Source organism: Mytilus edulis, chromosome 5 (genome assembly GCF_963676685.1).
Source record: "Mytilus edulis chromosome 5, xbMytEdul2.2, whole genome shotgun sequence".
Taxonomy (NCBI): domain Eukaryota; kingdom Metazoa; phylum Mollusca; class Bivalvia; order Mytilida; family Mytilidae; genus Mytilus; species Mytilus edulis.
Genome location: NC_092348.1, coordinates 5,636,051 through 5,657,508, shown reverse-complemented (window position 1 = coordinate 5,657,508; position 21,458 = coordinate 5,636,051). Strand labels below are relative to the sequence as shown.

The 21,458-nt window shown below is 32.6% G+C and overlaps 1 protein-coding gene across 1 annotated transcript in view; it reads left to right on the top strand.

Annotated features, from left to right (window-relative positions):
- The window catches only part of LOC139522670 (E3 ubiquitin-protein ligase rnf213-alpha-like), a 107,157-nt gene that overhangs the window by 30,628 nt on the left and 55,071 nt on the right, over positions 1 to 21,458 (top strand). The window contains exons 21-43 of the mRNA XM_071316138.1: positions 223 to 391; positions 1,663 to 1,799; positions 2,508 to 2,582; positions 3,362 to 3,468; positions 5,535 to 5,676; positions 6,692 to 6,887; positions 7,456 to 7,687; positions 7,849 to 8,004; positions 8,304 to 8,569; positions 9,202 to 9,370; positions 9,824 to 9,963; positions 10,188 to 10,385; positions 13,568 to 13,690; positions 14,959 to 15,079; positions 15,398 to 15,636; positions 17,128 to 17,210; positions 18,044 to 18,177; positions 18,523 to 18,609; positions 19,473 to 19,652; positions 19,871 to 20,031; positions 20,356 to 20,578; positions 20,889 to 21,059; positions 21,278 to 21,340. Of these exons, the coding sequence (XP_071172239.1) occupies positions 223 to 391; positions 1,663 to 1,799; positions 2,508 to 2,582; positions 3,362 to 3,468; positions 5,535 to 5,676; positions 6,692 to 6,887; positions 7,456 to 7,687; positions 7,849 to 8,004; positions 8,304 to 8,569; positions 9,202 to 9,370; positions 9,824 to 9,963; positions 10,188 to 10,385; positions 13,568 to 13,690; positions 14,959 to 15,079; positions 15,398 to 15,636; positions 17,128 to 17,210; positions 18,044 to 18,177; positions 18,523 to 18,609; positions 19,473 to 19,652; positions 19,871 to 20,031; positions 20,356 to 20,578; positions 20,889 to 21,059; positions 21,278 to 21,340 (3,572 nt within the window). The remainder of the gene's footprint in view (positions 1 to 222; positions 392 to 1,662; positions 1,800 to 2,507; positions 2,583 to 3,361; positions 3,469 to 5,534; positions 5,677 to 6,691; positions 6,888 to 7,455; positions 7,688 to 7,848; positions 8,005 to 8,303; positions 8,570 to 9,201; positions 9,371 to 9,823; positions 9,964 to 10,187; positions 10,386 to 13,567; positions 13,691 to 14,958; positions 15,080 to 15,397; positions 15,637 to 17,127; positions 17,211 to 18,043; positions 18,178 to 18,522; positions 18,610 to 19,472; positions 19,653 to 19,870; positions 20,032 to 20,355; positions 20,579 to 20,888; positions 21,060 to 21,277; positions 21,341 to 21,458) is intronic.

Sequence of the window (21,458 nt, the reverse complement as noted above, 5' to 3'; positions counted from 1 at the left end):
AGAATTTCACTATAGTTTAAGGAAACAAATTTGATGTTGTTAAAATAATTAACTTTACTACCCTGTAAACCATTATTGATAATTTTTGTGTTGTTAAGTAAAACCCTATGAATTTGCATTGAAACAGATCAATTAAACTTATTCATGATTTAAAAAAGATAAAAAGTGCCAATTATTGGTATATAAGCCTTCATTCTCTTATAACTTAGTATTTATAAACAGGAATTGTTTGGTGTATGGACAATGAAGATGAATATGGAACAGAAGAACAGAGCATGAGTGAGACGGCACCTGACGAAGTTCCAGATTTCCATGGATGGACACAAACAGATCAGTCTTTAGCCTCTATTACTGAGGGCCTCGTTATTCAGCTCGTTGGAGTTGGATCTAGGTAAAATTTTGTTTTTTTACATTCATTTTATCATGAAGTCCAAACTATAAATTCAAGATAATCACCTACTGTGAAAGTACTTTAATTCGTGGGTATCAATTTTTTGTGGTTTGAGCAACATTTACATGTTCGTCGGGTTTTAAATTCGTGGATTTTAGCCTAAAGTCAAAAGTTGTATAGTTTATGTTTTTAAAGATTAAATGGGTATAATCTTGTCTGTAGTTGTAGTTCATAGTGCGTTAGCCCTGTGACTTCTATTATAGTATTCTAAGATTTGACAATATTCAATATATTCTTTAGATCATATCAGTAGTCAAATCTACACGGGGATCTTTCCAGGTCTTGACAACAGTTGTTTTATTTCGTTGGACACTTGAATTTGTGGATAAAGTTATCCACGAGAACTACGAAAATTGTTTCCCCACAAATAAAAGTACTTTCATAGTAATGTAATATGTATGTTTTCGTAATTGTTTTTTTTATGCCCCACCTACGATAGTAGAGGGGCATTATGTTTTCTGGTCTGTGCGTCCGTTCGTCCGTTCGTTCGTCCGTTCGTTTGTCCGTTCGTCCGTCTGTCCCGCTTCAGGTTAAAGTTTTTGGTCAAGGTAGTTTTTGATGAAGTTGAAGTCCAATCAACTTGAAACTTAGTATACATGTGCCCTATGATAGGATCTTTCTAATTTAAATGCACAATTAGAGTTTTGACCCCAATTTTACGGTTCACTGAACATAGAAAATGATAGTGCAAATTTCAGGTTAAAGTTTTTGGTCAAGGTAGTTTTTGATAAAATACAAGTCCAATCAACTTGAAACTTAGTATACATGTTCCCTTTGATAATATCATTCTAATTTTAATGCCAAATTAGAAAATTTATTCCAATTTCATGGTCCACTAAACATAGAAAATGATAGTGCGAGTGGGGCATCCGTGTACTGTGGACACATTCTTGTTTCCCTTATATTTAACCTTTGTTCCACTCTAATGTGTTTAAAATTCACTATTGACATCAAATTCTGTCACCTTGGAGGATTTTCAATTTTAAAGGAACAGAAAAAATGAAAGAATAAAAAAAAATAAAAAAAAGATATTTCAAACTATGTTCATCAGGTTTCATAATATGTTATAAACCACATCAAAACAAGCTTTAAAGTGCATTGATTAGAAATAAAGCAAAACTCTGGTCATGAATTTGATACAGGTATCAGTATATATTATAAAAAGTTGTCATTTCATTGAAGAATAATCATTATTTTTAACTTACTTGTAGAGAGAATTCTGTTGACAAATTGATTAAGACCTTAGAAGACTTGTGGAAGACATTCCTTGTGTCCATTTCATCTAGTGTGTCTGATTATCTGAGTGTAGAACATCTGGGCATCATTCTTAAAAGGCTTAATGAGCAAGGTATATATATAGATATAAAGGAGTAAGTTAGGTAAGGGCCTGATTCCTTGTGTCCATTTTATCTAGTGTGTCTGATTATCTTAGTGTAGAACATCTGGGCATCATTCTTAATAGGCTTAATGAGCAAGGTATATATATAGATATAAAGGAGTAAGTTAGGTAAGCGCCATATTTGCACTGATTATAAAATTCAATGTTTCAAGATAAAAAATGTTCTAAGCTAATGAAAAAACATCATACATGTGAGTAAGTTAGATTTTGCCCAAGTTTTATTATATAGCATTGGTTTTTACAGCCAAATCAGACCAATAATATAGATTTTTGCGAGTTTTCTATCAATATAAGGCATAGGATACATAGAGCACAGCTTAGAAAAGCTAAATATTCAAGTCAGATATGAAAATGTTATAAAATCATTATGTTAAAAGATCTTCTTTGTCAACACTTTCTCTCGTTGTTCCTGTCCAAAAAATCAATGGAAATTGAAAAGTGACTTCTCTACCATGTAGGTTAAAATGATAATAGAGAAACTGAAGAAAGCAGTCACCAAAAAAAGCAACAACACATAAAAATTGTTTAATAATTACAATAAGTATAATGTATCTCCTATTGGAATTTGTATGTAAGAATTTTATAACTATTGTTTTTTTATAGGCATCAGTTATTATAATTTCAAATGAAGACCAACCTGTTTGATATTTGTTTCAGATGACTTTACAGTTAACAGGATGTTACATCCATGCTTTACTGCAGGAGAACCAAACTTGTTAATTTGTAATCAGAGTAAGTCTCTTATGTAATTGAAAAGTTAGATAAAAATATTAGATATTCAACAATATTTTATGCCAAATTTATGGGCATTATGTTTTCTGGTCTGTGCGTCCGTTCGTCTGTTTGTGCTTTTGTCCATTCGTTCGATTGTCTGTCCCGCTTCAGGTTAAAGTTTTTGGTCGAGGTAGTTTTTGATGAAATTGAAGTCTAATCAACTTGAAACTTAGTACACATGTTCCCTATGATATGATCTTTCTAATTATAATGCCAAATTAGAGTTTTTACCCCATTTTCATGGTCCACTGAATATAGAAAATGATAGTGCAGATAGGGCATCCATGTACTAGGGACACATTCTTGTTTTAGAATATATCTTTATTGATTGATTGATTGGTGTTTAATGATGCTATCAGCACTGTAGTACTATTTCATAGTGGTCAGGTTTTATTGGTGGAGGAAGCCTGAGGCGCCAGGGAGTACTACTGACAATCCTGAAAAACTAGGTGGAGCACAACTACCATGTGTGGAATGAATATGTTTATACAACCAGCCAGAAATGTTGTGAAATGATGTTTGACCAATAGCTCACAGTACTTCTTGATATTCTGCTTTTACATACCATGCATTGAATTTACTCCACATTTAAAAGACACGAATATCAAAATTTTAACAGAGATTAGTATAAGTATCAAGTAATTCATCAAGATGTATCTCGTATCATAAGAAGTGATGAATCCTTACAAAAATAATGAAGAAACAACATATATGTTTAATGAATCAATGTATTCCAGGTGATATCTACAACACAGTATTATCAGTATACAGCCATGAAGTGGACAGACCTCTGCCACAGTCTGACGAAGTTCTACTTTGTACACCCACTACAACTCTTGATATGGTAAATAAATCTTTGAAAAATAGAAAATTTTAGAATGTACACTTAACAAAAAAGTTCTGCATTTACCAAACTTAGGCCAATTTAAATTAATTTAAAATTCTTTGGGATTGGCACTTTTGGAAACCTTGAAAAAAATTTATTGTCATTACCGTAAAAACTTTCTGAATTATCACTCCATTTTTTATGCCCCACCTACGATAGTAGAGGGGCATTATGTTTTCTGGTCTGTGCCTCCGTTCGTGCGTTCGTTCGTCCGTCCGTTCGTTCTTCTGTGCGTCCGTTCAGCTTAAAGTTTTTGGTCAACGTAGTTTTTGATGAAGCTGAAGTCCAATCAACTTGAAACTTAGTACACTTGTTGCTTATGATATGATCTTTCTAATTTTAAAGCCAAATTAGACTTTTGACCCCAATTTCACGTTTCACTAAACATAGAAAATGAAAGTGGGAGTTTCAGGTTAAAGTTTTTGGTCAAGGTAGTTTTTATACGCCCGTCGTCTTTTAGACGGGACGTATTATGGTATACCGTTGTCCGTCCGTCCGTCCGTCGTCCACACTTCGGACAATAACTCAAAAACGCTTTCACCAATTTCCATGAAACTTAAGTGAATTGTTTATATCTATTGACGTAAGCTCCCTTTCGTTTTTTTTTAATTTCAGATTTAAAGTTTTGGATTTATGGGGCTTTATTCATAAAAAAGGGGGGATTTTCAACACTTCGGACAATAACTCAAAAAGGCTTTCACCAATGTCCATGAAACTTTGGTGAATTGTTTATATCTATTAATGTAAGCTCCCTTTCAATTTATATAAATTTCAGATTTTAAGTTTTGGATTTATGGGGCTTTATTCATAAAAAAAAGGGGGATTTTCAACACTTCGGACAATAACTCAAAAAGGCTTTCACCAATGTCCATGAAACTTTGGTGAATTGTTTATATCTATTGATGTAAGCTCCCTTTCAATTTTTATAAATTTCAGATTTTAAGTTTTGGATTTATGGGGCTTTATTCATAAAAAAAAGGGGGATTTTCAACACTTCGGACAATAACTCAAAAAGGCTTTCACCAATGTCCATGAAACTTTGGTGAATTGTTTATATCTATTGATGTAAGCTCCCTTTCAATTTTTATAAATTTCAGATTTTACATTTCCGTGTTATGAATTTTTATGCTTAAAAAAGGGGGGATTTTCCAATTTTGGGACAATAACTAACACTTTCACAAAATTTTATGCAACTTTAATAAATTGTTTATATCTATTGACATAAGCTCCCTTTCCATTTTTATAAATTTTAGATTTTACGTTTTCTTAAGTAATGAATTTTTATACTTAAAAAAACTTTGGTGAATATATTAATGTAACATCCCTTTTGATTTGTATATATATTTCTAGTTGATCATATAAATTCATTTAAAGCATAAAAGACAAGTTAAAAGAGCAACGGGCGTATCATGCGCTAAAGCGCAGCCCTTTATTGATGATATTGAAGTCCAATCAACTTGAAACTTAGTAAATGTGTTCCCTATAGTTTAATCTTTCTAATTTTAATGCCAAATTAGATTATTACCCAATTTCACAGTCCATGGAACATGGAAAAGGATAGTGCGAGTGGGGCATCGGTGTACTTTGGACACATTCTTGTTTATGTCATCACTTAAACCACAATTTACAGAAAATTACTAATTTTGTGCTCTAAAAATTTATGCCAAATCTTACATAGGTTGATTTCTTTTCTTATGATTGTTTTTATGCCCCACCTACGATAGTAGAGGGGCATTATGTTTTCTGGTCTATGCGTCCGTTCGTTCGTCCGTCCATCCATTAGTTCGTCCGTTCGTTCGTTCGTCCGTCTGACCCGCTTCAGGTTAAAGTTTTTGGTCGAGGTAGTTTTTGATGAAGTTGAAGTCCAATCGACTTTAAACTTGGTACACATGTTCCCTATGATATGATCTTTCTAATTTTAATGCCAAATTAGAGATTTTACCCCAATTTCACGGTCCACTGAACATAGAAAATGATAGTGCGAGTGGGGCATTCGTGTACTGAGGACACATTCTTGTTTTCAGATTGAAATTTTCTGGAGAAGAGCCTTGTTTGCCAACAATGACCGAGTGTATTGTCTAGTGAATGCTGATCTGTTGAATTATGATGTGAGTGACAAGGGAGAGAACTCACTAGAGAGACATCTCAGGAAAGCTGACAGTAAAGGTAAGATCTGTTGAATTATGATGTGAGTGACAAGGGAGAGAACTCATTAGAGAGACATCTCAGGAAAGCTGACAGTAAAGGTAAGATCTGTTGAATTATGATGTGAGTGACAAGGGAGAGAACTCATTAGAGAGACATCTCAGGAAAGCTGACAGTAAAGGTAAGATCTGTTGAATTATGGTGTGAGTGACAAGGGAGAGAACTCATTAGAGAGACATCTCAGGAAAGCTGACAGTAAAGGTAAGATCTGTTGAATTATGATGTGAGTGACAAGGGAGAGAACTCATTAGAGAGACATCTCAGGAAAGCTGACAGTAAAGGTAAGATCTTTTGAATTATGATGTGAGTGACAAGGGAGAGAACTCAATAGAGAGACATCTCAGGAAAGCTGACAGTAAAGGTAAGATCTGCTGAATTATGATGTGACAAGGGAAAGATCTCACTGGAGAGACATCTCAGGAAAGCTGACAGTAAAGGTAAGACCTGTTGAATTATGGTGTGAGTGACAAGGGAGAGAACTCACCAGAGAGACATCTCAGGAAAGCTGACAGTAAAGGTAAGATCTGTTGAATTATGATGTCAGTGACAAGGGAGAGAACTCACCAGAGAGACATCTCAGGAAATCTGACAGTAAAGGTAAAATTTACCTACACTTTTGTGATTTCAAGAATCATGAACTATTTTAAAGTGAAATTGAATCCCATAAAAACTATAAATGTTTGGATATATATATATGCTTATTTTTCAAAAGAAAATAAGAAGATGCCAAAACCATTGAAAAAAGAAAAATATGGAAAGGCAATACAAAAGTCCACAAAATACCACTTAGAAATCAAAGCTTGAACAACAGGAACAGTAAATAAAGCAGAATTAGTCTTAAAATAACAAGCACATTCTGCTCCATTTGCGAACAATCAGTTAACACTTAGCTATTTAAAAGTCCTTGATTTTATATATATATATATATTGACAAATAACCTGTTTTGGCGTTAATTATTTATTTTCTTTTTTGCAGGTATAAAGTATAGATTGGTAGTTATATGTAGTAGTGAGAATGAGTACAGATCCAGAATAGTAGCAGCCCTAGACAAATACCACAAACCCCCATTACATACAGATGTCAACATGGTGAGGAAATATCTCCTGACAAAATTTAAAGTGGACAAATCAGACAAAGAATGGACACCAGCGTCAACTGTAGATTATGAAAGGTACAAAGTTACAAACAATTTGAAGAGTAACCAGCACAGATTATTGTTGAGAAACCTACAAACTATAATGTGGCATTGATAAGGAACTTTTATTGTAACGTCATTCTATTATGTTGTTTTTACTCTATACCTTAATGTGACTACTGCAATTATACAGCTTACAACTTTTGTTTCCTTCACAATAATGGTCACAAAACTGATTCCGCCATTTGTGAAAGTTCTTTGGGTAAAGAAAAGTTTAATTTTTGGGAAAGTTAATATTTTGATATGTATTCACTTACCCAAACTAATGTATATTGGGTTCTTTGGGCTGTGGATTTTCTATAAAAATCTTGATTTATTTGCCACAAAGTCCTCTTGTTCTATCAAATGCAATGAAACAGTAAAAATTAATGCTTTGCATCAAGTTTCCCCTTGGAACATGTACTAAATGGCCTATCTCTATTATTTATTATATCTTTAGTTTTGATATAATTGAGGTTTGAAAAATTCGTACAAAAATGGCTACAGAAGGGTACATAACCTTAAGACTTTTCTTTGACACTAATGTTATTGTACTTTCTTTCAGATGCAGTGTTCGTGTTGTTAAGTCATGGAGAGCAGGGGTGGGGAAGTCCCTTTACAAAAAAAGAATGGTAGAAAATTTAGTGAAACAAGTGTCGTCAACACAGAATAGTATAACTATTCCACTTCATGAGAAGACATTAAACAATGATGAAATAATGGATGTTTTCAGGGAGGAAATTTTACCTCCACAGAAATACAGACCAAGAATATTCCACATTGATATATCTCACGAGGTTAGCAAAATCATATTATTCTTAATTGATACATCTTTTGAGTTTAGCATAATTAGAATTACTTTGGCATCTTACTTAGAGGGAATGATGTGATAACATTTTTGATTCTAGTTATTCAAAATTCATAATTTTTCTATTTGTATATTTTTCATATGAATTAGGTCCAAGAAGGAGTAGATGTGTTCCTTTTCCAGTTGTTGATACTTGGATGTATAGGCCATAGTTCTGGATATGTATGGAGAAGATCTGAGTTGGACTACTACATTATTGAGTCTATGCCACTATTAGCTAGAGATACAGATGTACATGTTAAAGAGGTAAGGACACTGTTTACTAGGGTTATCCGGTATATAAGTTAAAGAAGTTAGATAAGAGTTATCTAGTTGTACTGAATTGAGACCACTGTTAATAACACATATTCAAGCTGAAAAAACAAAAACCCAACCCCTGACAAAAAGTAAGGGAAAAGTCTAGTTTGCTTAGGGGATGGAAAAGGGGGGGGGGGGGAGATTGATATAATTTGAAGAAAAAAAAATAAAATAAAAAGGTGCTTAATTTTCATTTGCATCTGAGTTGGAAAGATGGCTTTAAATTTATCATCTTTTTACAATTGCAGGGAAGGAAATTGAAGTGTTTACACCACTGCCTAGACATCCTACCCCACATAATCTGTAGATCTCCACAGGAAAGTCTTGACATCCTACGACAGCCTGATGATAATACAATTCATGATAGATTGTTTGATAATATAGAGTTCAGGAGTAAAACATTCCAGAGACCATACCAATACCTTAAGAGGCTTGACACGAACAATAAACTTGACAGTGTTAATCCGAGCCAGCCAGAAGGAGATAAAAAGGATTGTTTAGTTGTCTTACTCAGGTATATAACAATGTGCATGAAGTTTTACTCTTGTCCATCTGTATATCTGTCTGTCCATACATCCCAAATTATTTTCCATTCTCTAATTTTAGTTTGCCTCAACCAAATGATATAAAATTAACACACAATGCTTATTACCACAAAACACAGATCAAGTTTGAATTTTGGTAGCATCACTTTAACCTTTCAAGACTTTTAAGATATAAGTCAAAGTACAGCCTTCATCACAGAGCCTTGGCTCACACTGAACAGCCAGCTATAAGTGTAAGTCCATTCGAACAAGAAAACCAACTTTCAAATCTATAAAAAAAGGAGAAACAAGAAACACTAATGAACAACATCAACAAACAACAACCACTGAACATCAGATTCACGAAGGACAGGTGCAAACAAATGCAGGAGGTTTAAAAGTTTTAATAGGTACCAACCTTCACCCTAACCTGAAACAATAGTGTCACATCACAACATAGAAAGACACCCTTTAAAATATTGATTGAAGTGGCTTAACTCAATCAGTTTTATATTTGACAAAGAATATGAGACAATAAATTTATTTAATATGAGAAGCATTATTTTTATAGGATTCATTTTAGTAAGAGTTTTATCATTTTGTTGACCTATATATTTTTCAGACACTGTGGTATAAAAGATCCATCTTGGTCAGAGTTGTATCATTTTGTTAGCTTCCTGAACAAACAGCTCCAAGACTTTGAGGTGTCAGCTTTCTGTTGTTTAGCTGCCTCTGAGGATTTACCAGGATTTTCTAAGTTTGTGCTGAGATTTCTTATACAGATGTCCAGAGTGAGTTAGATTATTAACATCAGCTTAGAACTTTTTTTAAAGACCTGTTGAATTTTCATTTGCCATTTGCCATTTTCAAAACTGAATTATGTTGCAGATAAAAACATGTATTTATTCATCCTGAAATAAGCCAGTTTTGATAGTTATAATTACATGTATACAGTTTTTGTATGAAAAAATTGAGAATTAATACCCTATTAGGTTAAAAATTAGAAAAATTGAAAATTAAGAAATGACACACAATTGACAAATCCAACCAAAATGTTTCATTGTGTAACAAAAATTGTAATCACTTGTTAAAAAAAGTGTAGATTAAGTTACTTCAACAGAAAAATAGATAAAAGCAAAGATTAGTAGACATCTATTCAGAAATTGGAACACATACAAATTTCACCATTTGGTTACAAAAACATGTGCATACAAAAATAGTGATTTGATGGAATATTTATGCAGGATTTTTCTACGAGATCCTTAGAAGTGAGTGAAGAATCACCTATACAGCTGTTAAAGAGGCAGATAAGTCAGAGTGAGGGAGACGAGGAGGGGGGCGATGTTGTACAACAATACAAAATGAGAAGAACATGGGAAACTAGGTAAAATAAATTTCAATGAGCATTTACCAGAGAGCACTATCATATCAAATCAAAATACTCTCATTTTCTAAGATAACAAGTTATTTTATGGTCAAAGGTTAAAGGTCAAACAGTAAAATATATTATGATTATATATTAAAAAAAGTATGCAGGATAAATAAAAAGAAATGATTAATGTAACTCATTTCTGTTGTAATTTGAAAGGTATGTGATAATTCTTTCAGCCCACATCCATATTTGTTCTTCAACCCAGACCATCACAGCATGACATTCCTTGGGTTCAACATTGAAAGAGCTAGTGGAAACTTGGTAGATCAGCAGACAAGAAAAGTCTTAGAGGCAGCTATCATGCAACATACCTTGTTTGATGCTTTAGTTAGAAACAGAGTTAATCTATCCGAAAACTTTGATGCATTACCTAGGTATGTGACTTTACATTACACTTAATTGGGATAAGTTCTAACACATTTCTAATATGGAATTCAGGAGATGTACCTCCCTTTTGTTTTTAAAGCAATTGCTTTTATGCCGTCGCGTATGGCCATCTTTGTGACCCAGATCAGAGACTCCGCCCAGATCAAGCCATAGTATTTTGTTAAACAGGCTCCTGGTCAGTCATTCTTTAACACCTATGTATGTTTTCTAATGCAATACATAGCTTGAAACTTTAAAAAAAAGTTAGTGGATTTAAGAAGTTTCAGAATATGTTCTTGTAGATGTATTTTTGTATTTAAAGGGTCAACCGTTTGACTATCAAATAACATAGAAGTCAGAGTGAAAAAAAGTACATTTTTATAAATGCGATTCCGTTTTCCGCCGTTCGTACGATGTTTCAACAAAATATGGATTCATTTCAGTTGTTGATTTAGTATTGAAAATTTAACTGAATTATCTCCTAATAAATACGTTTTTTTATGTTTAATTTGTGTTTCTTTAAGAGGTCAGGTGCCCTTGTTCATTCATAAAATTATCGTTCATTCATACATTTATCGTAAAATCAAAATCACTACACAGGTTAATCTGTTAATGCGTAGTGTCAAATTATTACCTGTAATCTAAAAATAGACAAACTTTATTTGCGCAAATAATTTAGCGGAACGAAACCCTTGTTGAAAACACATAACAATAAGTTCGTTTTCCTTTTCTGTCAAAACTCCGTAATATTTATCGATCACCTTACTAATGAAATGGACCCTTCCAAACGTAGTAGATGCCAAGTCGGTCCAGATGAAGAGATATTTACAATTTGGAATTTTCTAGTTTATTAATACATAGATTGAAAAAAAGTACGTCTTTTTAAATATCATGATCAAAACTGGGTTTGCATAACAAATGTCAGATGAAACCATTATCCTCGTCTTTTCAGTGAACAAGTCTACTACGTTTGTTGACACTCGACGGTCCACCGTGTTAGCAATTTTATTTCACATGTTTTCGAAATATTGAAGATCATTTTTCGCAATGTTTCCTGAAAACTGATAAATATCAAAGCAACGTAGAGCTGTTTGTTCTTGTTCGTATAATAAAATTGAGAATGGAAATGGGGAATTTGTCAAAGAGACAACAACCCGACCATAGAAAAACATACAACAGCAGAATTAAGGTCACCAACAGGTCTTCAATGCAGCGAAAAATTCCCGCACCCGGAGGCGTCTTTCAGCTGGCCCCTATACAATATATATACTAGTTCAGTGATAACGATTTAATGTCATGTTTGTCTGTGATGACCCCCCTTTTCGGGATTGCATGAGAATTGTAGTTATCTCGTACCCACATGCACTTGTTTCTATCCATAGGAAGGTCGACTATCCATATAAAACTATTTATATGGATAATCGACCTTCCTATGGATAGAAACAAGTGCCTGTGCTCGTACCGCATCAGAAGGACACATATCAACTGAGCAATAATGTTTGGAACTTAGTTTTAAAAATGATGACAAAGTAACATTATGAAAATATTTTTATTAAGCTGAAATATACATTTATTCTTTACATGTTTATGTCTTGTAAGATATTTTATTTCTTTCCTGTTTTTTAACATTTGCGTCTGGAAAGTTGAAATGTTTTAACTTAATCATTTGTGTTAATGGTTAAATATAAATTAATAATGAAAATTGTTAAAATTAAATCAATAAAGGAAATTATTGCCAAGGAAGTTACAAACACTACCAGGGGATAATCCATGATGATTTCTTTTTGAGTTATATGTTTCAGCACATGTATATTTGACCCCAACTTTAGCCTGGTAAACGTGTTGTCTCCTTGTGAAATATAAAACATATTAAAAATGACTTTCTGCTAAAGTCTTTTATTTATATAAAGTTAAAACCTTCTTACTTTTAACTAGACAACACTCATGTCAGGTTTAATTCTTGTATATATGTGGATGAAAAATAAAAGTCCCCAAACATTAACATGGCAGCAATTGCTTTTACAGCCTTTAAGGCTTTGATTCAATGTCCATTTTGTGAGGAGTATTGTATATTCTACCATGTAGATGCCAGTTGTCTCAAAAAGATTAACTTAAAATGGTATAAGAGGCATCAGATTTTTTGAGTAAAATATTTTGTTCATATTTTGTTCTACATGGCAGCTGAATGTATGCATTCTGTCAACATTTTGTCTTTGTTGTAAAATACGTTTAAAAATAAGTTGATTTAACCTATTTTGGAAGAAAAGACTAGCTTTAAAGAGGTAATCATTATTGACCCTTTCAACAATATACACAGCATGTGCGGCAATGAGGTACGCCGTCCGCCACTGCTATTTTTCGGCTTATACCACGATGACAATGGATTTTTCATCCAGGCTCTTAAACCATTCGGTTTTCATTAGGGTCCTCTCTAATTTTTCCTCTTATGAATCTAGGATATACAAGGTCCCGTTTGCACTTGAAATCCCAGGTATTTTTATTGTAAAATCATGCAGTAGAAGGAAATTAGAAGGATTATAAAAACAAATATTTTGACAAATGCAAATGGCGGAAATTGGAAAAGACGCTTAAATTTGGAAATATTTCAGCATTTCTATTGTGAAACTGACAATGAGGATTAGCTAAAAGGTTTCCTGCTATCTCAACGTGTTTATTACTTTTAATTTGTGTTGGAAATATGATTTGATTGATCGATCTTTACGAGACGTAGAAAAAGGGGGGAAACAGATGTTGACTGAAAATTATGAGGACGGAGCCACGCATTTGCGCTATGATTACATTATGCCTTGTGTATGGTGCATTACGCTACGGAACCGAGCAAATGGTGTCTTCTTTATTATTTGGAAGATAAAACAACAATATAAATGAAGATTAAAAGTCGTATTTATTCAAAATTCTACACAAATACAATAATTTACATCTTTTACCTGATAGTTACCTAAAAATGCAGTTAGCCTGATAAAAAATTTACTTAAATAATTGCATAATATTACAATTCATGTTCTCCTGAGCAATAACTTTGTCTGTATCTCTTATAATAAATAAGATACAGCAGTTTGAAAAGGAATATACTGTTCTATTGAATGAACACAAAAAGAATGCAGCAGCAGCAGCCATTTTTCAATTTTTTGTGTAGCGTTGAAAGGGTTAATGAAATTGAATTTTTCAGACATGAGAAAATAAATAAGCTCTGTAATGTGATGGGACTAGAGTTACCACATGACCCTGATGAGACATATGAACTTACAACAGACAATGTGAAGAAGATACTGGCTATTTATATGAGATTCAGGTAATAAAACATTCTCTTCAGGTAATAGATCAAGGTAAAAAGTAAGAAATATTTTAATTTTGTGAGATATTTATGTTTTAAGATTTATGTAAGGAAAAGTTTATTGAAAATTAAGAAATAATTCATGGAAGCCATAGATTTGTTGGAAATTTACACATGGCCTGGGCCGTGATATTCGAATTTTATTCTGAGCGTTAGCGAGGGATAAAATTAACAAATATCACGGCCCAGGCCATGTGTAAATTTACAACAAATCTATGGCTTCCATATAAATTTTAACGAATATCACGGCCCAGGCCATGTGTAAATTTACAACAAATCTATGGCTTCCATGAATTATTTCGATTCTAATAGGACAAATAAGTTCATTCAAATACTGAAGCGAGAGTGGGTATGCCGTGTGTGAAGCTGTTCTTTTTTACTCCTTGTTAGATAAAGCTCAAATATTCTCATAAATATTTAGCTTGCATTGATTATTTCGTTAATAACCGCTGGAAAAAATATGTTTAATTCTCAAACCCAATATTTCCAATTTTTAATTTACATATTTTCTCGTAAGCTACCGTCAAATCCAAAATTGACATTTCGTAACGAAGGAGCTGCTATGTTGACTGGCTGAAATCAAATGCAATAGAATAGAAAACAAAACAAAACCTACCTCAGAATTCCATTTTAATACAATATTATACGAACTTCGATGGTTACAAAAAAGATTATATTTTTGTGACATTGACTAAATATTGTTTTTATACTGCAACTTAAATTAGTATATTAATAGCTTTTAAAATCGTAACATAAATATCAAGCTTATTTTCATCCCTTAATGAACCCCTGATTGTAGAGAAAGTGTTCCATGATGAAATTGACATTGCACAATATAACTGTGTTACTATATTTAAGAAATAAACAAAACTAGTTGCATTATATTAATTCTTTTTATTATGCATCCAAATAAGAATAAAAGTTCTTTTGTCTTTTGTTTAATTACAATTTCTAATACAATAAAATTGGCAAAGCGTTTGCAAAGTAGGTTCAAATACATGTGGATTTACGTGGGAGGTATATTGTAACATCCATTATTATGTATATCTCTGAGTCTGCGCTGAGTATAGATATATCGAGAATTTTCACACAGTGTTGTTTACAAAGCGAAAGAAGCACGTCATATTAGAATCAGGATATAGACCAGCATCAAACTTTACAATTTTCAGGCCTCATGAAATTTAATACATTTTTATTATTTTAAGCAATATATAACATTGTTTCAGATGTGACATACCAGTTATCATTATGGGAGAGACAGGATGTGGTAAAACTCGTCTTATCAAGTTTATGTGTGCACTTCAGCAACCTCCTGGTGTTAAAGTGGAAAATATGATTCTTATGAAGGTTAGAGTTATGTCCCTTGAATTATTTGATACATTGGGGATGTGACATACCGATTATCATTATGGGAGAGACAGGATGTGGTAAAACTCGTCTTATCAAATTTATGTGTGCACTTCAGCAACCTCCTGGTGTTAAAGTGGAAAATATGATGGTGTATAACAGACAGTGTACTTTGAGCAAGTCAAAATTTTCCCCCCAACTGGCCTCATTTGAAGTTCTGAAAGATTCTAAATGTGTTCACCTTTTTAACAATTTGGGAAAAGGCAAACATTGTGCATGCATTATATTTATAAGTTACTTTGTCCTTTATTTACACAGGTTCACGGTGGAACAAAGCCTTCTGACATAATTAGAAAAGTGAAAAAAGCAGAAGAAATTGCAAGTAAAAACTCTGCCAATTATAAAAACATGGACACTGTTTTGTTCTTTGACGAAGCTAATACAACTGAAGCCATTGGTGTTATCAAGGAAATCATGTGTGACAAATCTCTTGGAGGAAAACCAATTAATCTTCACGAGAGATTGAAAATAGTGGCCGCTTGTAATCCATATAGAAAGTAAGTTATATACTGAAGATATTTCTTTAATGTAAATTTTTTCATAAGGATTAAGACTTATTGTTGTCATGTTATTGCATGCTCTTTTGTGGAAAAGAAAATTGTAATATTTTAACCAAGGATCCGGAAATTTTTTCAGCTAATTTCGGTCATTTTGGGATAACTTAAAAGTTGGTGCCCTTTTTAAACAAAGATTGTGTGTATGCTCATACAGTCATACTCGTAGCATCAACGAACTTGTTTAACTGTTGCATCGCATTTACTTCAGAAATTTCTCTACCATGTTCCTTAAAATCGATCTTGAGCAATAAAAGGAAGGCACCAGTTTAAAAATGAAATGATTTTAATGACTCAAAACGATAAATTTCTCAAACTTCGCTTACGTTTCTTTCGATTTTGAAGACAAAATTATAACCGGATGTTTTACGACAATAGTAAAACGACCAATTCCGGACTCATTTCCGGGATTAGTTTTGTTTATCAAATTCACAGGAAATCGTCGGCTTTTTAACTGTTTTACCTTTAATAGTGTTTGAATATTAATTATAATAGTTGGACTTGTTTAATTTAGCATGAAATCATTTTTAATTTACGATTTAGTGTCTACTTTGCGGAAGAGAATTTCAAGCATGCGTATTAGTAAACAAAGCACGTGTGTTTGTAGTGAAACAATATTTTGTTCTACGTAAATTAATTTAATTTTAATTTAATTTTAAATCAGAATTGACAATTGTCTAAGCTGAGAAAAGTAATTAAATAATGCAGACAGTTGTTATGAACTTTTAATTTCTTTAAAATATTAGTTCTGAGCTCGTGATCAATAAAAAATTTAATTAAAAACACAGGTAAAGAGATTAGCGATCATTAGCCAATATTTCCCGGAGGCATTACTATAGTTATTAGGAGGGTCCTCAGGATTATAACACTTTACTGGAGTGGCAGTTTTATTACAGGAAAAGGATAACAACAAAAAATAAGTTCAAAATGGCGATTTTGACAATGTTAGAAACTCGATCTCAACGAAATGACATTGAATGACCGAAATTATTTCTGTAAAAAAATAAAATTTGTCCTAAATCCCAATTACTCATTTAGGACAAACTACTTTCAGTTTAGGTCAAGACTGGCATATATGACCGTTTCCGGACCCTTGATTTTAACCATCAAGCAAGGGTAGTAAATGCAGAATAGAATACATGTGCAGTGAATAAATTCATGACACGAAACTCCATACCTTCCTGATAAAACCCAAAGTAAAGGAATAGCTCTATTGTTACTGTTTCTTTATCTTGAAGTCAAAAGTCCTGTCCAGTTTTTATTTAAAAGTTGTGTGCCTACCAAGGATGATTTTATGAAAATAACTATTTTTATAAACAAATGTATAGTATATTTTTTTACAAACACGTAAAGAATTTTAAATGATAGATAAATTTTAAAGTGTATGACATTGGATATATCCTGATTATATATTTTTTTATATCCAAAATTTAGACATTCTGAGAAGTTGATAAAGAGATTGGAACAGGCAGGACTTGGATATTATGTTAGTTCTGACAAAACTAAAGACAAACTTGGTACGTAAATACTTCTTAACTTTTTTATATTCTGAAAGTAAAGATTGTACACCTTCATCAACTGACTGGCTAGTTATATTTCAAAGTATTTCTGTAAAAATGCCTGTACAAAGTCAGGATTATGGCAATTTGTTTTTCACTGATTTCATTGATTAATAGCCTTTTTATAGACTTACACTATTTTAATTTGAATTTTGGAGTTAATATTTTTATGCCCCATTTATGGGCATTATACTTTCTGGTCTGTGCATCCGTTCGTTTGTCTGTCTGTCCATTCGTTCATCCGTTCGTCCGTCTGTCCCGCTTCAGGTTAAAGTTTTTTGGTCGAGGTAGTTTTTGATGAAGTTGAAGTCCAATCAACTTGAAACTTAGTACATATGTTCCCTATGATATGATCTTTCTAATTTTAATGCCAAATTAGAGATTTCCCCCCATTTTCACGGTCCATTAAACAAAGAAAATGATAGTGCGGATGGGGCATCCGTGTACTGGGGACACATTCTTGTTGTTATATATGCTTTTCCTCACATACCAAACAATAACAATCTGCAAACTTAAATTAAGGTTGCAACGACTTCATATTTTTTGAAAATATAAAAAACTTATTACCATAAGATACTATTCAGGTTCAATTTTAAATGTCACTGCTTTATATATTATTCTCGAGACTTTCATCACTTCCCTCTGAAATATTGATAGTTATAAACTAGCTTTCCATTGGCTTTCCATATTGTTATTTCCATTTCTTTGTTTGTTAAAGGAAAATGGTTGCTGACTGATTCCTTTAACACATATATCAATCAGATACATAATTTTAATGTTATATTTTACAGGAAGAATACCAATGAGACACTTAGTATACCGTGTCCAACCACTCCCTCAAAGTATGCTGCCCCTAGTCTGGGACTTTGGACAATTGAACACAGATGTGGAGCAGATGTATATCAAACAGATGGTTGTCAGATATGTATGTACTTCACAATGTTATTTTTAGGTAAATCAGTGCAATCTTCTATTAAATGTCTCAGTCTTAGATCTGCACTATATGCCATGTAACACAAAATCAATTATAAAAACTTTGGTGTTTTAAACAATTGAATTAGATTTTAACATTTGAAGTAAAACCAAATCTTTCTGAAATTGAACCAATTGATTCTGCTTTAGAACTGTATGTGAAACCCTTCAATCTATGATGAATTTGTTAAGTTATTTTTGTGATTTGTTAAAATATGATAAGAAATCAATTGTAATTTTTCGTTTTAATGTTTAACATTGTTTTCTACAGATAATTGCTTTATTATTTATTTCTCAGATAAAAAATGGAGAACTACCTTCTGGAATAGAGACAACTTTGAGCAAGATTCTTACTGTATCTCAAGATTTTATGAGGGATCAAAAGGTACAGTTTTGTTGATAAAAGATTGAAATTAGTCCTTGGGTGTCTTGCTAATTATTTTGTCTGTTGGTCCCTAATCAGGTTGAAGATTTTATTGTCAGAGTAGCTTTTTACTACATCCACTTTGAACTTTGTACACATAATATACAATTAGAAGATATGGTATGATTGCCAATGAAATAACTCCCTATTATGCAGAGACCAAATGGCATAGAAATTAACATCTATAGGTTTTTAGAGCTCACCCATACCTCATAGTAAGCTAATATTAAAAAGGCCATAAGATAACAAATATAAAACAACTACTGTAGATTCATTTATTTTCGTGGGTATCAATTTTCGTGGATTGCTGAAAACTTGCATATTCGTGGATATTTAATTTTGTGGTTTTGCCAATCTCTGTTTACAAAGCCAATTGAAAATATGATATTCGTTGAACATTTGAATTCGTGGTTCCCCTGTACCCATGAAACCCATGAAAATTGGTATCCAACAAATAATAATGAATCCACAGTATCAACCTTGTTTCATATATTAAAAAAAACAATAAACAAATACAACAAACTTATGATATACAGCAACATACAACAAGACCTGAATTACAGGCTCCTGATTTGTGACATGCACTTACATTATTTGGGCGGGCTAGACATGTTAGTGGACATTAGTGTAGCAGTAATAGTGCTGGTTGTATATAGTGTCCAGTAGAGACATGTTATAAAAAAATGATTTCTTTTTCTGAATGAATAGAATTGTTTAAGGTGGTAAAGGTTTTCTGTCATAACATCTGGTCATTTGATTATATAAATAAAACCAAAACTGGAAACAATGTATTGGTAAAAAAAATAAAAATAAATGTATTTTAGGATGAGTGCAGCTTTGTCAGCCTGAGGGATGTAGAGAGAGTTTTACAGATGATGAGTTGGTTCTATAAACAAAGTAGGGAAGACCAGTTATTGTTCAGGAGGCTTCACAATATGAATGACGCAGAAGACTCAGATGAAGATTCGGAGGATGAAGCAATGGAAGTAGAGGCACCTCATCAGGTAAATTGGAAACACCTTCATCAGGTCAATGTGAAACACCTCATCAGGTAAATATGCAATACCCCATCAGGTAAATGTGAAACAGCTCATCTGGTAAATGTGAAACTTCCCTCAGATAAATGTGAAACACCTCATCAGGTAAATGTGAAACAACCCATATTGTAAATGTGAAACAGCTCATCAGTTTTAAAATGTGAAACCTTTTAAATCTTTTATAGCACATAGATGATGTGACCAGATCACTGGTGCTTGCCCTTGGAGTCTGTTACCATGCCTGTCTGAAAAACAGAAAAGAATACCGGGATACAGTAGCCAAGTATTTCACACAGCCATTGGTGTTACCAGGAGGTGCTGATCAGATTGACGAGGAAATTTCGAAGTAAGCATTTACAATAAACAGACTTTTACATAGTGGCCAAGATTTGTATAGTCCAAATGATTGGAAAATAGAGTGTAAAGGAGCAAGATAGAATAGAATAAATATTGTTTTAAAATTAATTATGAGAAACTATTGTTTGAGTAAGTGAAATAGAAACAGAAAAGAATCTCAAATATTAACCCATTTACAACAAAAGTAAATATAAATTTTAAGAGTAATGGAACTATAATTTAAGCTTTAAAAAATTGCAGAGTTTTGTATGAAATCTTTAAAAAAGGAAAAATATAAACATTTAATAAAGCATTTTTCTATATGTTTTTATAGGTGTCAGTCTGTATTCTTGGATAGTGTTAGCTTAGCACCAAACATAGCGAGGAATCAGGCTTTAAAGGAGAATGTATTTATGATGATAGTATGTATAGAGTTGAGAATTCCTATGTTTTTGGTGGGTAAACCTGGAAGTTCTAAATCTCTAGCTAAGACCATTGTAGCTGATGCCATGCAGGGAAATGCTGCTCAGAATGAACTCTTCAAAAACTACAAACAGGTGATATATTATATTTTAAAAGATCTTAGGTCTTAGACTGACTAATTGGGGAAGCATGTTCTGTATATCTGTTATCTTAACTTAATGCTAGAGGTCTTAGTGTCAAAGGGTTAACAAATAGCTAATAATGAGAACCAATATTGCAGATGGATAGTTATTACATTTTTCTATAATCTATGATTTCTCTTTCAAAGTTTTATGTATAATTTGTATGTCCTATACTCAAATTGATTTTAATTCTGGAACAGCCCTTGACAGTTACCATGGTCTATTGTACATTATCTAAACCTATATGACTACTTTTACACAGGTACAAATGGTATCTTTCCAATGTAGTCATCTGTCAGTACCAGAAGGTATTGTGGGTACATTCAGACAATGTGCTAACTTCCAGAAAGGGAAACCACTAGACAGATTTGTGTCTATTGTTGTCCTGGATGAAATTGGTCTGGCAGAAGATTCTCCCAGAATGCCTTTGAAGGTAGGTATATAGTTCTTCTTGTTAATATTGGAGAGTGATTTTTAAAGCTTTTTTGTTTTAAATTAAACCAGTGCAGTTAAATTTGCCTTTAGAAAATTAAGTCTACTAAAGTACTTTTTCATACAGTGCAATGTTTACTAGATCTTTAAAATTAAGAAAAAAAAATATTATCATTATCTTGATCAATGTACAATTCAGTTTATAAATATTTTTTGTAGACCTTACATCCCCTTCTTGAAGATGGTTGTCCTGACGATGAAGAACCAGCAGACTATAAAAAAGTAAAATTGTGTTTACTGATTCCTAACTTAGAAAACAATAGACAAATACTAAGCTGGGTACTTAAATTTCACCAATAGCAACATACATACCCTCAAAACTAAGTTCAATACTTTCAAT